The sequence below is a fragment of the Heliangelus exortis genome, chromosome 1 (assembly GCF_036169615.1).
Source record: "Heliangelus exortis chromosome 1, bHelExo1.hap1, whole genome shotgun sequence".
NCBI lineage: Eukaryota > Metazoa > Chordata > Aves > Apodiformes > Trochilidae > Heliangelus > Heliangelus exortis.
This window is the reverse complement of record NC_092422.1, coordinates 111,648,189-111,674,763: the sequence shown is the minus strand read 5'-3', so window position 1 is coordinate 111,674,763 and position 26,575 is coordinate 111,648,189. Positions and strand designations below refer to the sequence as shown.

The 26,575-nt window shown below is 39.7% G+C and overlaps 1 protein-coding gene across 2 annotated transcripts; it reads right to left on the bottom strand.

Annotated features, from left to right (window-relative positions):
* Window positions 1–285: 285 nt before the first annotated feature.
* On the bottom strand, window positions 286–26,575 carry TOMM70 (translocase of outer mitochondrial membrane 70). 2 transcript variants are annotated; one of them, XM_071758422.1, is made up of 13 exons: window positions 23,291–23,422; window positions 22,706–22,826; window positions 17,652–17,825; window positions 15,309–15,435; window positions 12,824–12,933; window positions 10,831–10,979; window positions 9,463–9,670; window positions 8,669–8,803; window positions 7,392–7,499; window positions 6,580–6,696; window positions 5,640–5,737; window positions 4,979–5,101; window positions 286–3,987 (listed from the first exon to the last, which is right to left on the bottom strand). In XM_071758422.1, exons 1-13 carry the CDS (start codon window positions 23,359–23,361, stop codon window positions 3,834–3,836), a joined length of 1,695 nt encoding a protein of 564 aa, XP_071614523.1. In that variant the 5' UTR covers window positions 23,362–23,422; the 3' UTR covers window positions 286–3,833. The 2 variants fall into 2 exon arrangements, with proteins under 2 accessions (XP_071614523.1, XP_071614512.1); XM_071758411.1 differs by lacking the exons at window positions 22,706–22,826; window positions 23,291–23,422 and adding an exon at window positions 25,966–26,575.

The following is a 26,575-nucleotide window of genomic DNA, read 5'->3' as shown; positions in this document are numbered from 1 at the left end:
ATGGTTGGCTATGTTCCTCTTCCCACAGCTATGCCTTTTTAAATTTTATTTTATTTTTAAATGTTGCTTTTTGGCTTCTCTGGAATGAGCTAGGTGTGTTTTATAGAGGAATATTAGTGGTTAAATTCACCTACATCCTGGGGCACCTTTCCCCTGAAAAGACAGGTCACACCAGTGCACTCAGTGGCATGATCTCGTCCAGCAGGCTTTTTTTGGTCTGTACTTTTCATTGCATTTTCGGTGTACATACTGTACTGGAACTCTTAAGAAACAAGCCACAGAGCATAAGGTGAAATGAAGATTTATTTGTTGAAAAATAAATATAAAAAAAAATTAACAATTCACCATTTGAGTCAAGTCTCCTGCATTTGATTAGTACCTCCCACATACTAACAATCAGCATCCATGATGGCCATCACTGGGCTCTGACTTCAAACTCATAGCAAATATTATATACCCCTTTTTTCTAAACTACTTCATCTGTCTTTCCCTCCCTTCTCTATACTAGCTTAACATGCAGCAGAGCAGGAACTATACTACCTTTGGAGGACTGAAGTTAGTGCAGGATTCTCAAGGGCTGACCACTTAATTTAAAAAAATGCAAAGTGCATTCAGCAACAGACAACAGAATCCGTGGCCTTGGACCCTCCTCCCCTGGCACCCCAAATGGGGAGAACTGATGAAAATCCGTAGTGAGCTACTTTGGTGAACTCAGTGGAAGCAGTGACATGCTCAGCCCTCTTTGATCTGTCAGTACCACTTCTAAGCACCTTGTTTTAGTGGGATGTTTTAGGGGTTCTCCAGTGTGGATCCACTCAGAAGTGATGCAAATGCGACTGAATTTTGGGGATGTTTCCATGGAAAACATACACAATCAGTTCTCAGCTAGACAATACTTAAAGCACTCAATCTCTGTGTTGGTAGAAAACAGGCACTTGGTAGTATCCATAATATACATATGCACCAGTATTCTCTAAGTATAGAAAAGCAGCCAGTAACAAGCCTGAAGCAGTACAGAATTTCAGCCTGTAAGAGTTTAAATTCATATTTAAGTAAATGACAGAAAATACAGTAATGCCTACTGTATCAGGCAGTGTTATTACCACTGCTGCTGGGGAGCCTGGTTCAAACTGCATGTAAGCTGCTCTTAGTAGTTCCAGAGTAAGCTACAGCTCCTTAGTATACATTAGCTCCCTCTTCACTTTCAATGTGCAATTAAACCCTAGTAATTGAAGTCACAACTTCTATCTCCATTTTGGAAAATTTGTCTCTTAACATGAAAAGCAGGGATTTTACATGATCAGAATTCAGATGCAAGGTAACTGAAGAAGCAGCTTCCCCGAGTCTCTAGGATACACCAGGTTTATCCAAGTCTTCATTACTAGCTTCCTACGTTATTTCAGTACATTTTTCTTTTTTTTAATAGCAGCAATACTTGTTTCAGTTCAGCTCTCAATCCTTAACTATAAAAAGATTTTCTGTAAGTTCACATGCACACATGTGGCTTAAAGCAAAACATCAACTACTATCAGCCATTTAATAAAAAAAATCCCCCTCACCAAAGGGATCCACCTGCATACACACATTTAACAGTATGTCAGCTGCTCAGATTCCCAGCTTTCCTGTCTGGATTTCCTTTCCCCTGTGATCTTCCACACTCAAGATCACACCTCTGTGGGTGATGGAAACAACTGGAGCTAAGACTTGTTAATTCCATGTCTCCTCCTCATTTTTTCATAAAGGTTGAAGCGAGAGAAGGTGTCAAGGAGTCAGTCATTATTACTTCTTCCTAAGCTCAGAGCAACCTCAAATAAGCACAGGGAGCACTACTGCAGAGGACACTTCGCTCAAAACCTGTTCTTATACATGTCGGAGAGAGATACTTGAAGGTAATATTTATTTTTTCAGTTTACAGGTGATACGTCATTTACAAAAAAATTACAGACAATGCATCCTTTCAGTGCAGTTCAAACTAGTTCAAGAACAGGCAAAAGTCTGTGATGATTTGGAATGCTAGTATTCAACAGCACATGCTCTTTTCCCTTAATTGATTGTGTGGGGTAAGGAATGGGGTACAAGTAGGGTGAAGGGGAGGAAATGCCAATGTAAATAAGGCCATGCGAATAAAAACTCTGGAGAACAGGACACATCAGTCAGTCTGGCATTTCTGTTCTCATGTAATTGATGCAAAGATCGAAAGTTCCAGAAAACATTGTTTTGTTATGTGCAGTGCCCTTAGAAGCTGCCTTCAATCCCAGAATTTTCAATTCTACACCAGCACTCTGATTTCACATCACCGACTGAGCTTGATAAATACAATGATTAAATCTTTCTGTCCGCTGTCTACCATTTGAATTCTCAACTGTAACTGCTGGGAAAAAGGAAGGTCAAGTTGAAAATACAAGCTGCTGCTATACAGTGTCACAACTAGAGAACAAGACAGTTTGACCACAGCATGGTTCACCTCTTTAAAAGATAAAATACGTTAGACAGTTCAGCACATCTATGATTTCAGGGTGGAAAGACGCCCAAATTAATGTATTGTAAATTAAACTACATCAGTTAAGTATTTGCATGAGGTTTATCCAGCCACATCAATCCAGGGAGAGGCAAGATGGACTGACTGACTGCCTATCAGACAGATCAACACAAAGCAAGAGAGCCCTCTGTGAAGTTCCTAGGTAGAGGAAGACTGTTTATACTAGTATTTAGTAATTTGCTAATCTGCTATCTGCAAAGCAGTTGCTTCCTTTCTACAGTATTAGTCATCTTGGACAAGACAGGCTCTAAAAACATGGAAACCAATACAGATTCTAAATCCATTATTTGAAATTCTCACCTATGCTTTGTTCCTTATCACACTTAATCCTGCAAAGGGGCTATTACAAGGAGCATATCAAAACAGAGATCTCTAGAGCCTCAAGAGAATTAGCTGATACATTTAAGCAAGAGTGTTACAAAGATTATATGCAAGCATGACCTTACCTTGGCAGCTCTACTCTCGGCACTGCTTACTGTTTTTGAAAGTCCCTCTGAAACCTCCAAGAACAATTTCCTGTGACATTTGAATCAGGACTGTTGGACAGGAACACAGCTGTACCCAGTACCCCCTACACTGAAGCAATGTTTCTTGATCTCTTCCCCCAGCCAACCTTTCTACTAACTCTCCTATACACTATGTGAGGGCTTTCTGGGGTGAGGGTAAGGATCATCAAATTGATTCCCTAATAGCTGCCACAGGACTATTTCTAAGTTATGCAGAGGGTGGCAGGGGCTTTAAGGGAAGATTGTGCATGCTTGCATATATTTACAGGGATTCTCTCCACATCTACTGACTTAAAAAAAACCTTTTATTATTAAACAGTTTGAAAATTAATTTTTTTCTTTTTTTCAAAATTAAAATCAACCCTCAAGGATTAATTGCATATAAAAAAGAAACCTATTTTACAGCACTGACTAGTATTACCTTTAAAATCATCAAGAAAAAACCCCACATGCTGTAATATTGTTTGATAAAGCAAAAATTGCCCACAACATTATCACCCAAAATGAACCAGTGTAAGTTTTTATTTGCATGGCCAAAATACCTTCCTTTTGTCTCCCTGCAGCTTTATTTCCCTTAACACGCTTTAAGGTTTATGCTGCAGAAGGAACAAGATGCAACACTGCATACTTCCTTTAACAACCACTCCCACAACACCTAAACATTTACAGATGTAGCAAATGACAACACCACAAGGGGAAAAAAACTAAGTTCCACCATTCAAAATGGTCTGCAACAGCGTCTTTAGGGCTGGCTGAAGTGGGCAACCTCACTTTAGAAGGTCATTTCTTTACAGTGTTGGTGGTTTCAATCCATACTTCTTTGCAACTTCTGTCTGGGCGTAGGCAGCATCACAGAGTGAATAGAGGTGGGCCATCTCCATTTCAGATTTGGCCAGGTTGATAGCTTTGTTGAACATTTCAATGGCTTTATCCAGATTACCTCTGAAATAAACCAAAATTTAGTCTAGTAAAGCCTGGCACATCAAACTTTTCATCTCTACAGCATCTTTTTTTTCCTTCAGGACTTAGACTACTAACAGCTTGAAAGGAGTTCAGGAGGAACCACCACAAGAGCTTGCAATGATGATGAACAAACTGAGAGAAGTTGTTCCTAAGCCTAAGCAACTAGACAGCTTTCAAACAACCTTACTCCTGAAAGGCCTCATGGGGTGGTAATGGGGCATAAAATGTTCTCCACAGAACACTAAGTTTACCATAAGATGATGCTGGGACAATTAATTGAACTCTCATCTGCCTTGAAGAGAGTTTGTAAACTGAAGAGGAAAACCAGCACAGACAAAAGCTTATGTTATTAAAATAGGAAATACTTGCAAAATTTCTAAGGGCAACAGTTCTGTCCTTTTAATGGCCAGACGTGTAAAACAAAAGACTCAACTATAGTCTCAGCTACACCCCAAACATTTTCACAACTGTAATGCAAGGCACTGGTACAGCACAGTCTTTCCTCTTAATGCTGTGAAATGGCAAACTGCAGTCCTTTTGGAGTGAAACCCAAATTTTTAGGCTTCAGGGTATAGCTCAGGATCCTCAGGACAAATGGTTCCCCCTAAGGTGTTTAAGGACTATATTAAATACACGGGAAGCCTAGTAATGATAAAGGAAGTCACTAAGTGCAGAAGGGATGTATATAAACATACACAGACTCACACAGACTCATCTGCATGTTGTCCATTAAGTATAAAATTGGTGAACACAGGTACTTATCATATCATAAAGCAGAATTATGGCATAGAGAAAGAAAGGCTTTACCTAGGAGTTACAGAATAGAAATTAGGACTTTGTGAAAGAGCGGGGACTTTGCACAGCACTGGAGAGAAGATCTTAAGAAAGACTTAAGATCCAAAGGAAATCTAAAGGTCTACTGCAATTTCCAAAGTAAGTAGGAGCTCTTAACACTGCAATTCAACATTACCTTTGCACTTCAATCGTTCCCATGGTTTCATATGCAAAATCACATTTGTTATCAATCTCAATGGCCTTGCTTATGAGCTCTAACCCTTTGTCTAAATCTTGCTTCCACTGAAGCTGAAGTAAACTAGAAGAGAAAGAAAGTTAAGAACAAACTTCACATTGTTCTCCCAAAACCCTGATCACTTAAATAAAGCAGCATCAACAACAGAAAAAAAGATCCTAAATATATTTAATTCCTAATGCAGGGTAGACAGTAATTCCCTGGCTTTAAAAAACACAGGTGTGAGAGTCACTTTCAATAACCTATGTTACCCGTTTAATAACTCTAAAGAAAGGTAAATTCCTCCAAAAACAACATGTTGCAAGTTATTTTATGAAAGAGATCTAAATTCAGCACAAAGCTGAAATTAAGATATAGCTAAAGTAAAAGTCAAATATACTTCAAGTAGATGCTCAATTAGTAATAAACATCAGTGAAACTTCTGTGAAACTTATTTACAGTTTAGTCAACAGAAACCATTGAAATAAATTGAACAGCACTAAGATGTTTTTACAAAATTATTTCTCCTGGCTAAACTTCTAAACACAAACATTTAGTTCAGGTTGATTCATCTAAATGTTCCAATTGCCCCTAACTAAGGGATTGCAAACTCAATACATACCCTTTATGAACATATGTAGTGGCATTGTCTGGCTCAAGGTCAATGCATTTATCATACATTTCATCAGCCTTGCCAAACTGCTGTTGATCAGTTAATGCCTGTATCAGAAGAGAAACCTATATGTCAATACACAACCAAAGCATGCACTTTGATAATTCTAATTAAGACCATACTGATGATGTAAGATATACATGGCAGTGTAGGCCAGGCACCTCAGTTACCAGAATTAAGTTTCAGCATTGCTGCATTTTACAAGGAAACTGCTAAGCTTGAAGTGCACAAATTACTGATCAGTGTCATCTATAATGGGGGATACACAAGCAACACACTGAGTGTAATGGAAGTAAAAGCCATTTTAAAAGTCTGTGGCTGCAACTCTCAACTTCTTCCTTTCTCAAGTACACTTATTTCAAAAGGAAAGGCATCCACATCGCCTGCGTATTTAAAACTCAGAACATCTCATGCTTCATACTAGAACCAGCAGAACATTTTCCTAGAAAAAACTAAAACTCTGTTACAAGAGTACTCTGAACATCTGTATTAAACTCTGCTTGACCAATACATGTCATTTGTAGCAGAATAAAACCATTACCATAGTTGCCCACATTTAACTCCCAAATTACCTAGAGAATCCCTGACATCCATTAACTGAGATGCCACACACATGCAGGAATTCATGGTGAAGTGCACGCCAGACCTCTGCCTCCTAATAACCACCCCTGGCTCTCATCACTTACATTCTGCTCTACAAATTCCACCTCTCCTTCCTCTAGCCTTCCTTTCCACACCCATAAATTCAGGTAGCTTATTAAATACAGCCTGTGTTCTCTCAGAACTTACTCTGAAAAATCTTCATAGATTATTTGAAGGCATGTAGGGAATTGAACCTAAAAGGTGCAAGAGAATGCAGATTTGTGTTTAAGAGACAAAAAAAATGTACCTGAGCATAGAGTGCATAGCCTTCAGCACACTTTGGAAATTTTTTAATGACATCTTCAAAACCTTTCATGGCTACTTGCACAGGCAAAGGATTATTTCCCGTATAAGCTTGGCGATACTATTCAAGAAGAAAAAAAAACAAAAGGAAAAAGGGAAAAAATGCAATGTCAATGCAAACACAAAAATGTTCATCAGTCCTCTACCCAAGAGATGCATGCATTGTAGCAATTACAAGCTTCAGAAGGTGATGTGCCTGTACATCCTATCAAATCTGTTTTTAGGAACCTACCATGTGTCCAAATTTCTGATAAGTGGACTTTAGAGAGTAGAAAGGGTGAAAAAAGGAAGCCATAAGGCCTGATAGTTGTCAGTAACCTCCCTTTATTTCAAAGGCCTAGAAATTCTAAGCCTAGAATTCCTCCTTGTTCACACCCATGCAAAGCTGTCCTCAGGATTACTGCATGCCTTGTATTGTACCAGCCTGAAACTGTTTGCAATTGCTTTCTCAACATTAAAGCTTTATTTAAATCAATTTTACATGATAAGTAAGAGTGAAGATTTGTGTTCCTCTACCACAAAACAGAAAAGGTGACCTACTGTTGTTAAAACAATGTATCTTTCAAAATAAAAGCAGAAAACCCTTAATTCAACTAAAGAAACTTGCATCATTTCTTTACCTTATTATCAAAAGACACACGAGATATTTATTGTCATACTTCTCCATTAATATGAATAAAGCAGAAGAACACAGCATGCTTTCCAGAACTCTTTAAAAAGAAAAAACACCCAGATAAACACCAACATGTTACCTACCAGAGCAAAACATTTCTGTGCTTGAGCCAAGGCGGAATCGGGTCGCAATCGGATACATTCATCAAAGTCTTCCACAGCCTCTTCAATTTGGTCGAGCAGGATTTTCAGCTAGCCAGAATCAAAGAAAATCCTATTTCTGTATTTAATCTGTGCTTCATACACTTAAGTGATAATTCACCTAACGTCAGTTACTCGTATCATCTCTAGTTCAATTTTAGAACTGCCTAGAAACCTACAAAACCCATGACTAAAAATCACTGCCATAAGATAACAAAGGTACCAGAGGAACCTTGAAAGCAATGTCCATGTGTAGGGAAAGAGAATGCTTGCATTTCAGATTGTTGCCATTACTGCTTTAGCATTTATGTCTGGTCTCCAAAACTATGCCATATTTTCTCAAGGTGCTTTGCCTTAATGCCTATGGACTACTAGGATTTTGAAACATTCTGGCTTTCCCAGCTTGCATGTCAACTTTTTTTTTTTTTTTTACATCCTCATTCCTTCATAAGAGTGGAGCTCACTTCATTATTCTATTCCTTAACAGTGAAACTACTGTAGAACATTAATTTTTAGTCTGCACAGAACTTTGATTCCCTTCAATAAACACACAACACCATTTGATTTTCGAGCACTGAAGAGATCTAATTAATTCACAGAGAGAGGCACATGATCTGTAGAAGTCTTCCATATGAGTGTGACTCAGGGTATCTACATGTGGTAGTGTTTCTGTTTTAGTTCCATCACCTTTGATATTACAGTTCTGTGGAAGCAGGTATCTCTAGGTCTAGAAATTAGTCAAGGACACATCAGCATCACAAGCCAGAGGGGGATGAGCTGAACACATGCAAGCCTAGGCTGCAGTGCTGTAGATGCTTAGTTATTGGGAACATTTTACTGTTACTTTGCTGTAACAAAGCTTCCTTCAATGCAGATGCTGCTCTACTATATCATCCCCTTTCACAAAGAAGCTTATATGTGCATATGTACACATACATTACAGAGCAGCTGTAAATGTATATAAACCCTAGTACTTAAGTTCATATTGACAGAGATCTGTTGCTCTGAGTTTTCCTACAGCTACAGAAATAAAGTAATTCTACCCAACCTGAACCTGCAAATCAGACAGTGTGCTTATTCTGTGACAGTTCCAAATTAGTTTATATTTTTTCTGCCACAAATAGTATAAAAGTGTTTCTGATAATGCACTGGTCTTTATGTTTCTTTTAGTGCATACTGAAATACACAAGTATTGGGACAAAATTGCTATTGTGTCTTACTTGTCCTCGATGGTGGTAAACATCTGCATTCTGAGGATCAATGTCAGCAGCCATGTTGAAGTCCTGAGTGGAGAGCACAGGTTGCTGCTGCTGCATGTACATACTTCCTCGTTTGATCAGAGCATTAGCTCGGAGCTGTAAAAAAGTTCAGAGAAGCATCAGCAGCTCCAACATGCTTCCTGATTTAAGGCCTTGTCACAATTACAGATTTCATTAATTCTGATGAATTAATTCTAAATTTCACATTGGCCCTGTATGAATTAACTCCCTTGCTTCATTTCAAACACATCAGCTTATGCTTCCATCTCAGTAGATTTCCATCCCCCAGAAATCCTTTATAAGACAGGTTCCCTATGCTTATAAATAAATTAACATTTTTTAAGCTATTCAATACACAATTGCAAATAATGTTCTTCTTTTATATATGAACTGATTTTTCAGACTGGATGGGACTGTGAACAACCCATCTAGTAGAAGGTGTTGCTGCTCATGTATGGAGGTTGGAACTAAATGATCTCCAAGGTCCCTTTCAACCCAAATCATTCTATGATAAGCCTCCAATTCATTCAGCTTCCACTGTTCTTTACTTTGTACTACTTAGCCCATGTGTCTCAAAAATCAACAAGCCCTGGAAAAATAATTTGTCAGGAATAAAAAGACAAAACAGTAAATAAACCAGAACGCTCCCATTAATGTTTCTGAAAGTTTGGTGAAACAACTTCTTGAACTATACTTAAAGTTTATAATCAAACTTCTACATTTTCTCAACTCATACTACAATCCAGCACTCTTACCTTCACATTTGCATCTTCCATGCTGATGACCTGATCTAGGTCTGGTTTGGCAGCATTTGCATTTCCAATAAGTAAATAGAAAGTAGCTCGCAGAAGCAAGGCTTCTGCCATGTATTTTCCCTTTGCTTCGATTTCTTTTGTGCTTTCACTGATAATTTTGTCATAGTTCTCTTCTTCCATATATTGTTTTGCTCTCAAATAGCCTGAGCTGTAAATGATGTAAGAACAGTAATAAATATACATGCATTGACTGAACACTGCAATTTAAATTCAGATTTGTCATTAAATCATACCAAATACTAACTTTTGCTACACTCAGTTACAACACCTACATAGTAGTAAGGTTATGAATATTCCTGGATGGAGCCATCACAAAACAAAGGAAATTAAGACAAAGAATGGCCAAATTACATTGGAAATAAAGAATAAAAATGTTGGAAACCCCTTAAACCTCAATCTTTGAAACCCCTAAATGAGCTTCATTTGTTCCTAGAATTTTTTATAGATATTTTTTTCACTTTAAGGACAGCAATAATCTCTGCTTTAAAACAAGAGGGCTGGTATCGAACTACAGGTCAGAAAAGTGAAATATTAAACCTAGCAATGTGCAGTTTATACATGGAAGAATGGATTTCACAGCAAAAATTATTGTAAGCACTGCCTTGTCCTCAGCTAAGTGTCTTGGATTCAGCGAATCTACCTGTCGATCATGACATTCTATCTTTGTAAACAGCATTATGATTGTATTTTTAATGGTTTCCATGCTGACAGCAGTTATATCATCCAAAAATAAACTGGAAAGCAGTATAGTTAAAGGTCCATTGAAAAGAAGAAGAAGCTCAAGGTTTTCTTTGACAGAACAAGTCTCTCATATATGTGCCATTTAGTTCTGGAAATATGAAACACCCTTTTAGCCTCAGTTGTTATAAATTCAGCTTTCATTAACAAAGACCCTTTTCCTAGCTAGTCTTCTCTTCCAATCCAAAAGACTAACAACTTGCTCTCTTCCTTCAAAACTGCCCTTCAGTATAAAACATTCCTTTCTCAAGTATGATCCAGCATTCTCCAGTCCTCTCATCTACTAATATTTACTACGATACTGTAGTAAATATTCATCACATCTTCCCAGTCTCATTGTCCTTCCTCTGTTTAGTGGATCGAAGCCATCTACAATTTGGAAGTAGCCAGTCAGCTTTCATAAAAGCTTCATTCTTAATACTGATCTCACTTCATCAGCTCACTTTATTACCACAGATTTCCCATGCCAAGTACAATAAAAACAAAATCAAGTTACACTGCGTAGAATGTCAAAACGACTGAAAACTTAATTCTCATACCAAACAATTCCCAACTGTACTGTACACTCACTTTTCTTTTACTTCAGAAGCCTCTCCCTCCTTATCCTTATCTTCATCTGATTTCTCACCCTTAAGCAAAGGTTGGGAGATTATATCATCTGTGAAAGAACTGAAGTAGGATTTAATGAACTGTGGTGAGGGCATCAGAGGCTCTCGATTCTGAAACAGAGAAATGTAATTTCAGGTCATTAGATAGTAAGATCAGATAGTAAATATGGAAACAGATAAACAAATATGGTTATTAAAAAATTAATTTATGAAAAGAACCACCGTATGACTTTCCACTATCTCATCTAACAGTCTGGTATTTTTGATTTGGTAGTTTGACATTTAGGTATTATTTACAATTCAGATTGCAATGCAATACCCATCACCAGTAGAAGTAACGTGAAGATATTAAAGAGAGGAGGGAGATAGTATCTTTTGGCCTACGTGGCTAAAAAATCTTAGGATATCATAAGACATCAAATATATGTACTAAAGCAGTACTGGGTGAAATCAGGTGAAAAATAGAAGCTGTAAATTTATCCATGAAACTAATTTCAAGTATATTCTGAATGTCAATTTGCCTTTTTCTCCAACTTGTCCGAGAGAAGCTGCTATCGTTACAAGGAAGAGTAATGATATCCTGATTCTATGTGGAGTAATATCCTGATTCTATGTGGAGTAATATCCTGATTCTATGTGGAGAGTAATATCCTGATTCTACATGGAGCTTGGCCCAGATACAACATGTTTTAAGTCCCAGACATAACACCTCTCAGGTAAAAAATTCTTTCTATGGCCAAAATGTATTTCTTGCTCAAAATGAACACTGCACAGAAGAATTACAATTCAATCTCTCCTGCAAGAAAAGTCTGAATGCACTCTACTGAATTTCTCTTTCAAGTTGTATCACAATACTAAATATTTGAAGCACGCCTTAATTACGATGCAACAGCCACACCAAGAGCACAACTCATCAGTGTGAATAATGTCACCTTGACACCACACAGTTATATGAGTTTGTATAAGAAATAAATTCAGCATCTCAAAACCAACAGGGGCTTCAGTACTTCAAGCACCAAGGAAAAAACAAGCAAGAGTGTTTTAATACCTGTCCAAACTTTTTTGTAAACCTACAGTCACTTAAAATGACTGCTCCTGGCTACACCTATACTTCCATAGTTCTGTTTTCCACAGTCTCCAAACATTAATGCAAAGATGTCCGAGTGCCAAAAATAGAAAAGTATAAGTATGAGCACCTGTTTACAGAAATGGAACAGAAACAGTCTGTGACTGAACATCAGAAGTAATCTGTGATATTTAAGAGATGAAGGCATATTTTTCAAGATAGAATCAGAAAGTCTGACCACTAATAAAAAGATGTGACTTCACACTGCATCATTTTTTCCTAAGCAATGCTTTTTTGCTTTTCTTGCTTTTTTTTTTTTTCAAACAGCATTATTTTGCCACTGTCTAAAACATATATAAACTTATTCTTTCCTACATTAATTTTCTGTTTATAAAACAAATCATAACCTGGGGGGAAGTTCTCAATCATACAGAAATATGCATTTTCAATTACTATTCATAAGCCTTTCTATCTCAACACACACACCTAGTTCAACCATCTCATGTGCAAATGAATCTTTGGCTACTGCTGTTCTAACATATCCTGTTTCCAGTATGTTTCAAGCCCAGAAAAGCCCCATGCAGGGCAGCACACCAACTTAAGGTGACTCAATGTAATAACAAATGTGATTATTAAAGGGAAACAATTGTTAGAAATAGACCTCTCTTCCCTCCTGAGGTTTAAAAAACTTTGGAGAGGTCCCAAAGGAAAACATCAGTACAACAGTAGCATTGTACAACACTGTCAACTTTGACTGTTGTGTCAATACTTACAGTTCAGCAGACAAGACAGTGACTTGGCTTTCAGCAATTGACAGAATCCCAACAATGAACATTTCCTCAACCGGTCAGGTGAAATCAGAATTTTTCAGCAATATCACAAGTCCTACCTTGTATTTCTCTTTGGCCTTTTCTTTTCCAAGGAGTTTAAGAACTTTATCAGCTAATAACATACTTTGCTGGTTTTGGAAGGCTTCTAAAATGCAGACGGCAGTGACATCTATGAAACAACACGCAGAAGTGAGAGTGAAGACCTATTCTGATAGTCACTGGAGTACACTAAAATCTGCCACTGTTACCATGAATCACAGCCAAACTACATGTCATGTTTGAGGGTAAAAGCCTGTTTCCAGTATACTGTATTTACCATGTTTTCTAAGATAAAATGTGTATCCAAATGATCTCCTTGTGATAAAGGGAATTCATGAGAGCGAAAGAAATTACATTTATTTTTATCTTCACGTTTTTATCTAGAGACAAGCACACTTAGATGAACTTAGTGGAAATGCATACATCCAGCAGGGCCTTTTGCCATTTTGAAACTTTGTGGATAGTAATAATGTTCATATTATGTTCACATTAAAAGCACTAACACAGCTTCTCTTCTGATACTGGTCTCAATTTTCTACTTTCAAAATTCACATTCTGTCCCATCACATCTTCTCATATCTCAAATTTTTCTGTTCACCTCTATGACCTTGTTTAGAGCAAGTTTAAGAAAAGTACCTGACCTACTTGAAGTGCTAGCCCATATCACATCACTTGCATTCACACATAGAAGCCTCTGCAAATATTAACCCATTGCTGCATGAATCATGCTTTGCAGTGTGAAATGCAGCCACGGTACATTATTTTTCTGGATCCTCTATTTAATGCAATATTACCACCCATTTTTCATATTTAACTTTTACTTAAACATCAGTGAAGATGACCAGAGTTTGGATGTGAAATTCAAACACTGTATTCTTTGAATATACTTGAAAAACAAATGTCTTGCCTTAGAGTTTTAGTATCATTTCAGTAATTCTACAGTGCTATAGGTACTGATATGCCATAATTTATACAAAAACTTCCTGCAACTCTGGCATAATCAAGGAGCACATTGGAGCCCTGGGAAAAATATGCTACACCCAGAAAGAGTGTAAAAGATAGCATGCAGCAATACCATACTATATGACCTTAGCAGACATGTTTTGCCAAAAGCAGGCAAAAGTAAACTGGTGCCTGGACTTTGAGTGAAGCAGCAATGTCTTCCCAAATTATATCAGGGATCACTCAAGTGGGTTTCTGCTGCTGGTGGTGATGGGTTTTTGAGTTTGTTTGGTTTTGGTTTCCTCCACTAGATGGACATACCCTGCTTCCTGGGATTTTACTGGCTATTCACAGTTGACAGGTAAAGCAGTGTTGCATTAGAAAACCAGCCTAGTTCAGAAAAAAAAAGTAATTTTCAGACCTGAAAAAACCGCAAGCTTTCAAACACAAATTGAGGCTGAAAATAATTGCTACCAGTATTAGAGCTACTAGCATTGAAAAACAGGAGGTGCATTTAAAATCTATCCTACTACGGCAGGGACACCTGATCTGTCTTGGGGCTTTTATCATCTGTCAGTTTATCACAGCTTTGTAAGTTTTAGATTTTATTATAGCACTCTGGAAGTGCAGCTGTTAGTCTATTATTGATTGCAAAGGACTACACTAAATAACCTAATATAACCATGTGGTCTTGCATGGTCTTACAGAGCAGAAAGGCATTCTGCCAGCAAATAAATAGATAAATTGAATAATAAAATTTCCACATCTTATTTACCTTCTAATTTAGCAGACCTAATACCTAGCTGTTACACATAATGAAACTAATTTAACAGATTTGCCAGTCAGAGCACTGCTATATTTTCTGTTCTTCTTTGATAATGAGCACAGCTGAAAATTTCATTTTCCTTTTAACCTTCCATCAGTGGGAATTATTTCACTTGATGAAATATGTGACAGACAACACAACTGACCCGTAGTTCTCCTTAATTTTCATGGCTTCTCAGTCATAACTTCCTGACAGCTAGAAGTACATTTTGTTAGGAATAGTATTTTGAAGGATTTGACATCAGAATGAAATGCTACTGAATCTGTTTTCTCTTTAATACCTGCCATGCATTTAAATGATTGTAATACTCTTGTTTCTGACCACATATCTCCATCTGCAAAACCACCTTGGTTTCTGCAGTAGTACCATTTCTCTAAAAGACACAAGGAACAAAGTTTGTTGACTGAAGAGAAGTAGAATGACTGTTGTCTGAGTTACCTACTCAGCATGCTAAGATTAATTCTATTCTAAAATACAGGGAGTTTCCTAAAAAAAAAAAATACTGAGTAGCTACAGTAACATCAATTTCTCAGCAGCTATTTCATATGTAAGCAGATGAGAGCTTGAAAAACGGGAAAAGGTTTCTTCTTGCAAGAGAAGAAATAGTATTGCAGTAGCTATGAATGGGTTTTAAGTAAATCTGTACTACTGTAATTACAGAAAACAATGCAGTCACATAAGTTATAATCTCTAAAGCTAATTCCTCTTTTAAATATTCACACTAAGCCAACACTCACCTTCTAAACATTCCTTCTTATTGTCTAGCTTCTCATGAGCCTTTGCACGTCTGAAGAGAGCTTTTACATATTTAGGATTAAGCTCAACAGCCTTTGTGCAGTCCTGTGCCACTTCTGTCCATTTTTGCTGTGGGTAGAAGAGTAACACAATCAGACAGGCCCTGCTCAGCTGCATTCTGTTAGCTTTCCACTAGCAACTCCAGGGTCATTCCCACCTAACAGCAGCTGCAGTTCCCAGGGCTCTGGTTCTGCCTGCTTGCTTCTATTTCTGCAAGTTTCTCAGTAAGAAACAGTCAGGCACTACTGGAAGCCACCTGCACCAGAAGAGCCACAAAATAGAAAAGGAATTCCTTGAGAAAAATGAAACCTGACAGTTTTACAAAGTATATGGGGGAAGATAGTGAGTTGACGTGAAGATGACTGCAGAAGGTAACAATGGGACTGAAAGACTGGTACAAAACCAATAGAAGAAAAAAGACAAAACATAATGAAAAACAACAAACAAGTTTAACAAAGCACTAAATCACTCCTAAAAAACCCAATTTGTTATTTCAGTTTATTATGCTATGTTCTTACAAAGGGGTGATAAATTAGTATGTAGAAATAGAGATGGTTAAGGTTATTAAGATCCAAAACTCCCACTTATCTGCAAAATTATGAAAAGTCTTTTCTAATAACTGGAAAAATAACTGGAAAAAGTCTTTTCTAATAACTGGATTCATAACTGTATGAATCACATACATTTGTGATTCATTATCTTGTGTTACATAAGCAGCATTTGATTAGACAAGATCTGTTTTATCACTCCCTTGACTTTCAAGACTATATAATCACATGGTCTCTCACCCGAGAGTGTTCAAAGCCATTTTTATTACTCCTTCCCACCCAGCCAATTCCTTATTCACCATGTGGTTCATCCATCAAATCCATTTTGTTCCAGTTTGGATACCAGAATGTCCTGCAGTACAGCATGGAACACTTTGCACAAGTACAGGTAGATGACCTGGGCTGCTCTCCCTGTGTCCACCGATGCTGTGACCCCCACGTAAAAGGCTACTGGATTAGTCAGGCATGCCCTGACTGGTCAGTAGTTCTCCTGGTCTTCCTTTTTTCTCCTTTATGAAAATGGGGCTGTTTCCCCTTTTCCAGTCAGTGGGAACTTCACCAGACTGCCACGACTTCTCAAATATCACATAGTCAGTGGCTTTGCAATTCCATCCTTCAGGAACCAAAGATGAATCCTGTCAGGTCCCACACACATGTGCACCTTCGGGTTCTTTAGATGGTCTCGAACCTGCTCTTCTCCTGCAGTAAGGAGATCTTTGTTTTCACAGTCCCTGCTTTTGCCTTCTGCAGTTTGGGTGGAATGATGAGAGTCCTTGCTGGTCAAAACTGACTCAAAATAGCCGTGACTGCCTCAGCCTCTTCCATGTCCTGTATGACCAGGTCTCCAGTTTTTCTGGAGTTTTTCCCAAGTTTTCCTCTTAATGCTGACACCTGTAGAAACTTTTATTTTTGCCCCTGACATATCTGGGCAGACGCAATTCTCTTTGTGCTCTGGCTTTCCTAACCTCACCCATGGCTTCTCTGACAACTTCTCTGTACTCCTCCCAGGCAGCCTGTCCCTGCTGCCACCCTCTGTAGGCCTTATTTTTACATTTAATTGTGTCCAGGAGCTCCCGGCTTATCCATGCAGGCCTCCTGGCATTCCTTCCTGCATTCATCTTTGTTGGGACACATTGCTCCTGGGTATGGAGGAGGTGATCCTTGAATATGGATCAGCTTTCCTGGGCTCCTCTCCCCTCCAGGGCTTTGTCCCATGGCACCCTACCAAGCAGTTCCTTGAAGAGGCCAAAGTCTGCTCTCTTGAAAATGAGGGTAGTGAGCTTGCTTCGCACCTTCCTCACTGCCCTAAGGATCCTGAATTCTACCATCTCGTGGTCGCTGCCTCCAAGTCCCCTATAGTAAGTTTTACAACATCCACCAGCCTGTCCCTGTTGAACCAGGTCCAGCATAGCACTTTTTCTTGCTGGTTCCTCTATCATTTGGAGGAAGAAGTTGTCATCAATGCATTCCAAGAACTTGCTGGTTTGCTGGTGCTTTGCTGAATTGTCCCTCCAAGAGATAACAAGGTAGTTGAAATGAGAACCAGGGCTTGTGAGGGCAAAGCTGTTCCTATTTATATGTGAAAAAGTATGATGAGCTACTGAAAAACAGCTGCAAGCCACAGTATCTTGTGAAGGCAGCACTTACCATGACCTTGGATACTTGAGTGGATGAAAGTGACAAAATACACAATCTGTAATCCAACTTTTTAGAATAAAGGCATAATTAATTTCTTACCAGTTGTTCATAGGCAGCAGCTCTATTTTGATAGCAGGTAGAAAGATCAATGTTCTTCTCAGATGGGCACAGGCTGATAGCTTCAGTATAACACTGAATAGCTCGCTCATATTTTCCTGCTTTAAAAAATTTGTTTCCTGTGTTCTTGGCTGCTTGGGCTCTATCAAGAGGGCTCTGAAAAAGAAATTGGTAGGTCAGTTCAAAAAAGAAAAGCATCACCACATGCAAGCTATGCACTGAACGGCTGATCTTTAAAGATATAAAACAGATCTGAGAGGTAAATTCTAGCCTAGACTTCTGAAAATCTCACTCTTTCAGTTTCCTGGAAAAACACAACAGATTCTCTTTTGCAAGTATATTAGATAGGAGAAAAAATTTTCAGAAGATTAAGTACAATGGTGATAAAAAATGCAGTTATTTTTGTCTTTGGAAAACTAAACAGGTTTTAATCCTATGTAAGTGGTAATGAGAAGATCCAATGAAGGTGATTATTTCTAAAAAGACTAAATATATGAGGAAAACAAAACTCTCACAGCAATTCAAACAGAAGTTTCCTACTGACATACATATAGGGTGTGAGACCAGAGCCGACTCAGCAGACTGAATTAATTATGGCAGAGAGTTTGTGGAAAGATCAACTGAACATGATGAATAAAACCTGTAGGGGAAAAAGCCTGTTTTTCATTCCATACACGAGACAAATTAACAAACTTCACAGGTAACTCCTCCACAGCTTCACACAACCTGCTTCATCCAACCACTAATGCAAAGTGCTAGATCAAGAAGGTCTGTCACTCTTAGCTGAAGATGGAAAACTATGCTAACTGGCCTGTGATCCTGCTAAATGAATCTACACATTCTGCACTGCCTGTTGATCATCTGCATTTCTGCAGAAACCAACATAGAATCATAGAATCATAGAATTGGCTGGGTTGGAAGGGACCTCAGAGATCATCAAGTCTAACCCTTGATCCACTACTGCTGCAGTTACCAGACCATGGCACTGAGTGCCACATCCAGTCTCTAAATATTGCTACCTGTAACCCCTAGATTTACAGATCAGTTATCAAATGTTGTCATTTATAAGGAATCAGATACAAAAAGCCTCTCTTTATCACGGGAGTTATGACCCACTTTAAAGAAATACAGAGCTACAAAAGGTCCTAACATTCATCTTCTGGATTTCTGCTCCTCTTTAACAGCCTAGTTTCAAGGATCACCATTTTGGGGTAGCCCAGGCTAACCTGCCAGAACAAAATGAACAGAGGTATAAGCACACATGCCATCCTATCAGCCTCTCTGAGGAGGGAGAGTACAGCCTGGGGAGAGTAATGCCTTACACAGGAATCACTACATTCACTTACTGCAGCTTCACTACACCTCACCTCTTGAATCAAGGGCACTGAAAAGTTGTCTAGGATTTGCTGGCAATCTGCTGCTCTTTGACCATAATTTGCCTCCTCTCCCTCTTCATCCACTGCCTGCACCAAACTACACCCAGATGGCTGTAAGAGAAATCTGAAAGCATCTTTGCATTTCAACAGCCTGTTTCCCTTAATGGCTGCTTATTGCATGCCAGACTGATAATTTTTAGCAGCTAAATAATTTTTAAAACTGAAAACCTGAAGAGAACCTAAGAGTTGTACAACCCCTCTTTTAAGGCCTGGTTTCCAATCATGGCATGAGGTAATCAGACAACAGGTACAACTTTTAATTCCTATATAAAAACAGGCATCCAAACAGAACAAAAGTATATAACAGACACTCTTCTGAGGAGAGACTTCCAAGTGAAAACATACAAGGGAGGGAATTTTAAAAATAACCCTGCTACCAGAAACACTCTTCTTTCATGGGTCAGCAGTCACTGGGGTTATGGAAAATCAATCTGCACCATCTCCATTACTCACAGAACAAGCTCATCTGTATGGCTTTGTTTTTTAATGATTTAGATTCAAATTGATAAAATATTGTTAACTTAATTGATAAAATCTTATTAACTTAAGCCCTTTTACACTACGTGTGTAGCTCTATGGATACACAAACCAGAATTCAAGTGTAAATCTTTACATTGAGTTGAGTAACTCTGTATTTTATGGATTAAGTTTTGAACAAACTACTCAAGTCTGAAAAGGCTATATTTACTCTAAGTATGTCCTAAATTTAGCTCCCAATACAACAACACTTCTCTTTTAAACTAAAGCAAACTTTAATGCATGAAAGTCAGCTTGAATTTCTCCTTCTGCATTTCTGAAGCAAACAGTATTAGAACTGTCTTTGTGAAATGATCTGTACCAGCGTTGTTCCAATTTACTTGGTACCAAAAAAGAAAAAAAACAAGATGTGACCTATGGTGTAACATTCATACATGTGTCCCCAGTATGAAAACTATTTAAGACTGCAGGGACTGAGCCTACACTACAGCTAGATTAGTACTTCGTGGTCACTGCCCATTCCTTTAGCCCAGGGATCTATCACCCTTGATGCACATGTGCCTCAGGCTGACCAGTCTGTCCACTCCATCCTATCCTTTGACAGCTTTGAACTGCAGTCCCTGAATAAAGGTATGCTACAAATGAGGACTACTGGATGACATCCAAATGCAATGGCTGTTCCAGTGTCAGGTGTGGGAGAGGAACTGTAAAAAGAAGCAAGAAATCCGCAGCTCTGGGGCTGTCACTGGTGCTCTGCTGGTTCCTGAGAAGCATGAAGGCTTCAGACAAGCCTAAGTGCATGTAACAGAAACCAAAAACTTCAGAGAGTACAAGCAAGATGTCACAGAAAAACCCACTAAAATTGGTAAGTGCCGTCAGATTAAGCTTTGAATAACAGTAGTGAGACCACAAACCACATAAGCACCTATGAATCCTTGAATAGATGCCAACTCCATGGTTATGCTGCCCCACACACTGCTTGATGCAAGAATTTGCGGGGAAGGGATTCAGGAATTAGAGCACAACGCACTGAGAGGTAATAAATTAACTAATTAATGACCAGGGCAAGAAAGAAATAGACTTGTTTGTTTGTGTTGCCTTAAACTAGACTCCTAGCTCTTAGATGGGTTATCTCTGAATCCTTGGTCACACCATTCTGCTATATATTCCCTCAGAATGCACACAATACACCGTTGAACTGGATGGCTGAGATCTTAAACTCAAAGCCTGATACAGCTCTATACACATCAATAAACCCATACTGATAAGGACTTGGATGAAAAAGCCACTTGTATCTCATGCCCTTGAAAAATGGATTCCATGCAGGCTATATAGAAGTCTGTGCATTAAAGCCCACTCTTTTTAAAATAATGATCTTGATGAAATTTATTTTTTTAGTAAACGTGAAACTCTTACCAAAGTTTGTCAAGGCTTAGATTTAATTCTGACAAAATTTTTAAGCTGATGGTTCTCATCCCTCCAGTCCTCCTCTATTGCTACACTGAACATCTACACAGATAAGAAACTGATGATGCAAACTTCATGTACCACATGAGCATGAAATCAAACCTTCACAGCTTCTTCCTCCATTTTCTTACAAATGTATTAATTCTATATATAATTTTCCAATTTCACTGCTTATCCTCACCTGACCCATAGCTACTTCCTCCATGTGACCCATCGGTCCTGAAGGTGAAGGTCCACAAACAGCAAGAAAACCTCCCACAGTTTGTCATCTTCTGGTCAAAGAATCTGTGCAATAAGCACACCAGCTCTGAATAAAATGAATTTCCATTCATAGCCAATTATCTGCCATGGCAGTATAAACAAATAGCTCAGAAGCTATCTGCACTTACGTAAAAAAAAAAACCCACATCTCAGTACTCTTGACTGCTTTCAGCAACTGTTAATTAACGAGTCTTAAAACAATTTAAACCAAAGAACAACTGTGCATTTGAAACGCACGCAGTTATCTAACTAAACAAGCAGATTTCTAGCTGTCTTAGAAGTAGATAGCACTGAAAAAATTCTATTATTTTAACCTCAGCAAATGTGCTTTCCTCACAAAATGTTCAGAAACTGCATACAAACAGCAACTTAACAGCAACAGACTAACAGACTGCCAGCTGCAAGAATTAACAAAGCTTAGTAACTCCCAGAAATGCCAATGTTCAGAACTTTTGAGGGAGATTGTTTTTTTTAAAAGCAGAACAAGAAATTTGCTGCCAGCCAATGAGGAGAGTGATTCACAACAGAAGCATGAGCAGCGAGTTTCAGCATTTTTTTAAAAAGGATTTGCATGAGCCCATGTCTGACAGATGGCATGGAGAGGGCCTACTCTAGCTCACCAACTTGAGAAAACAAAACAAAAAAAAAACTTGGTCTAGACCTTTAAGTGTTTTCTGAATGTCTGCTGTTACTGAATAAGCTTTCTCTCTCTCTCTCTTTTTTTTTTTTTTTTTTTTTTTTGACTAATGTTCATGTTAAGTCTTAGCTTAGACCTATACTGAAAGGCATTAACTGAGTATAAATAGTTTCAAGATTCACTAAAACCATTATGAGAAAAAGTACGTCCACACAAGCTTAAGATGTAAATTTAGGGTGCAAGCAAGGAAGTACTTTAATTAGAAATAATTATACTTGAGTTTACAGTAGAATTTGTCAATGCCTTCCATCAGTCACATTCTTTTAAATGACTTTGCCACTCATGCCTGCATGAATAAGCAAACTGCACGTGAGCTCCTCAGAGTCTAACAACTGTTCTACTGCTATTACACACGTTCAAGAGCTCTCTACACCTGTCCACTACAGCTACCAGGAAATGTAGAAGACTTACAGTAGGTTGATAGTGAGTTCTGTTAGGCAACAGGTGCACCGTACAACAAAAGTGACTTTTCACATTATTTGCTTAGATCAGTTCCAAGTACCAACATAAGTATGTCTAGACAAAAGGGTTTAATTCATTCATAATGCTGATATAATGTCACAGCAGTGAGACAGGCAACACTCAGCAAATGCTATTAAAATAGACACTGGAAACAAGCCATACTAGTCAGTTGTTGATCCCGATATGTGGCACCACACAAGCCAAGGAGCACATTCACCCACCACTGCACTACATACCCAGCTCAGGAAAATGTGCAAAACCAGTGAACTGCAGTGGACCCAAATGCCTTTGTCTGCAATACACAATGCCACACTGCTCCATGCTTCCTCACATACCAAAACCAGTTGCCCAAGGAACCTGATGAAAGAGTTAAGGGGTGAGATTTCTACTATCATAGGCTTGCAATGTGATTTCAACTTAAGGAGAAAGAAAATACTGATGCAACCAGCACATTATTTAACTGACTATAGAATGGTCGCTCTTGTCAGACAAGGAGGGTATAAACTTGCTAAAAACTTATAATGAAGTAAAAAACCATGAATGACTTGGGTATCAATTAATGCAGTAAGTGCAAAGCAGTTTACTTCTCCAAGTCAAAGTTACGCAACATTCACTACAAACTAAGAGCACACAAAAAGCAACTGCTGTTACTGAGTAACTAAAACACATTCCATCTAAATTAGAAGAAACAATAACAAAAACTGTAATCAACAGATGCAATTTGACTTCCCAACTTTTGAGTCATCCACGGATGAAGTTTTATCCTAAGCACTTAACTAGCCCAGTAATACCAGTGTACACTGCTGATGAGCTGTGCTTACAGGAGAAGGAATCTCAGAAGTAGTTCAGCTCTTCCCAATATAGCACCTGTGCTAAGGGCTTCTGCCAACATGTCAGTCACAGATCACACACTTGGCCAGTGTATGTATATCAAGAGAATCCTCTAGCCCAGGATTCCTCTAGCCTGGAGGAAAAATGTGAGGCCTCTGCAGCAGGTAAAAAAACAAAACTGAACTGCATGCAAAATAGTAAGAAGTCTGAATAAAGAACAATGAAGATTTTAGAACCTACAGATTTCCAAAGAACAAACAAAAAAATCAAGGTCATGTCTTCAGAAACAGAACACAAGAGCATCAAAGGGATATAAAAGCTGATTTAATGAAATGCACAAAAAGTCTGAGTCCTAAGTTACATTTATGAACAAAAGAAGTTACCTGACACACACATATACACACAGCTCTTAGTAGCACATTAATTACTGACCTATGCATTTTCTAAAAGACTTCGCTCTTGTGTTTAGACAGTGAAACAAAATACTGGCTCTTACTCAGTTTAAAAAAAACACCCCACCAAATATTCGAAAGGTAGATTAATACAATGCAGGAAATTAAAAAGTAAAACATTTGCAATGGTTGCATTTTCAAACAAGGCTCTTCTCAATAATATCCATAACTAATGAAATACGTGTGAAAACATTATATCTGTGTGGCATCACTACTTTTAATTTTTCTGCTGCAAACCTATTTTAGCCAGCTAGACAATTATATCATGTAATCAAGCAACTCTGATATCTTATTCTACAGCTTTCCTAGTATCTCATTTCTTTACAACAGAAGCACTGACACTCTTCAAAGAACTCTGGATCGTTCCCCTCAACCACATCCTTATTGTTAGATACATAAAGTCTTCCAGTACTGCATTTTGTGGAGCAATCTGAAAGAGCCAGACACACAATATTTTCAATCAAGTGCTATGTGTTTTAAATGTTTTAAGCACTTGCTTCAAGTACCTCTCCAGAATGACTGCAAACCACTTGACAGTATACACTACAATTCAGAAACACAATCCAGAAACCCAGAGTTAACACACTAACAGCAAAGTCACTGCAGCTACACAAAGGTCATGAGCAGCCTGCAAACTGGAGCTCACACGTACCAAGCACTCTGCCATACACATGCCAGATTCTGTTTGCAGCCACAAGCCAAAGTTACCACACTAAATAAAGTCTGAATTTGCGCTCTGTACATTACTTTCTCAGGACTGCTGCCCATAAAGGAAAAAAACACTGAACTCAAACAACTGCCTCCGGGTCCAGTATAGGTTTCACAGCTCACTATGCTTCCAAGCAATGCCTGAGGCTACCTGTGATTCAGTAGCTATGGGAGCTGCCACCCTCCTCACCACTCCCATACGTTCCTGCCACCACCCGCCCACTCACGTAACGCTGATCTTCATCGCTTAGAAGATCAAGGTTAAAACCGACCTTTTCCTATTTTTTCAATGTTCTTTCTTTTTTTTTTTTCCTCAGGCAGGAAGTTTAAACTGTGAACTGGCAGTTTGTACAGTATTTGAGGTGGTACACAAGAATGGGAGAAGAAAATGTGGGAATATCTTCATGTGATTTTCTTATCAGACCCATCACTTTGCCAAATCCAGCAGTTTAAACGTGCTTGTTAACAGTACCCTCAACCCCAGAAATACAATGTGACCAGCATGGTACATCTGTGACTGCAGAAAGTGCATCTTGGGGGCATTTTTCCATATACAGATATACAAGAGAATCATGGATCTGATCTGGACTCCTATCTTCCATGTTGTCCTTCAAATTTTGTATAGAGTACTTAATCTGAAAATTCTCAGAATGGTAATTTATAACATGATACGTGTAAGTTTTGGAAGTAAACCCATTTAGGCAACCTCTACTCAAGTCTCAGTCACTCGAACAGTATGGCTTTTGTATTTTCATGGAATATACTTCATTTTTAAAAGCTCATGATCGTATTTTCTTCCACTCTGCTGTATCCAGCATCTCAGAGACTCAACAGATCAGCAATTTCCTTTGCAAAAAACTATGCCTGCAACTAACTCACAGCCTTTCTACACCTCAGAAGCAGAAATACACTCTCTCAAGAGCAGCACGCTGTCACATCCATACTCACCCATCTGACGACAAGGCACATAACGCACTTTTCCAGGCACCAGTATCAGGACTGGAAAAAATCCGGACAAATACCACCGATCGCAGCAAGACGAGGAAAAACCCTTGAACGTTCAGGCTGGCTGAGGAGCAGTCCCCACTTACAGAGGGCGAACTCGCGGCTGCTTTACACAGATCACGACCAAAGATGTCCCCCGAGCGCACCCTCCGCAGCCTGGCTCTCTCCCCTCACACGCCTCCTTCAGAATCAGGGCTTTCAACACCGGCCCCTCCACCGGCCCACCGGGCCCTGCCTCCTCCCGCCACCCCGAGGCCGGGCATCCCCCCCACCCAGCTCCAGGCAGTCCTGCCGCCGGCAGAACACCCCCATGCCCGGAGCCAAGCGACCAAGCCCCATCCCTGCCACCCCACGGCAAGGGCCGCGTCGGCCGCCGCCACGGGCATGGACGGGGGAGGGGGTGGGGGGGAGGGAGAGGGCCCACGCCAACCCCGCCATGGGCACGAAGGGGGTGGAGGGGGGGGTTGGGGGGCACACAAGGGCCGCCGGAGCACGCTCACCATCTCCTCGTGTCCGGGCCCATCGGGCTGCCCGCCGCTGCCACCGCCGCAGGGCCCGGGGCTCGCCCGCCCCTCAGGGGTCTTCCGTTCGCTGGCGCCCTTGCCGCCACGCCGGGCCGCCCGCCGCCCCCAGAGGTAAACCGCGCCGGCTCCCAGCAGAATCGGCGCCCCCAAGACCAAGGCCAGTTGCCAGCGGGAGAGCCCCCCGCCCCCGCCGGTGCCCGCCGCCTCCACGGGTTTCGAGGCGGCCATGACGAGCGCACACAGCCGCCCGCCGGAGGGGAGGGGACCGAGGGAGGGGAGGGAAGGGGTCACCGGACACTCGGAGCACGCCGGGAGGGAACGGGAAGTGCAAGCACTTCCGCCCTCCTCCGCCTGCCTGAGGAGCAGCGCCCTCTGCTGGAGCGGCGGTGTAACAGCAGCGCTCTCCTTCGGCTGCTCCCTCACCATGAGGGGGGAGAGGTCCGGAGGGGAGGGGAGGGAGGGGCGGTGGAAGGCACAGGGTCCCGATGAATGTAAATAAATTAGGTAGTCCTGGGCTAAACATTCCCAATGTGTCTGTAGGTGAGGATTAACTCCGCGCAGACGGAGTTTCTGGGCTGCTAACATG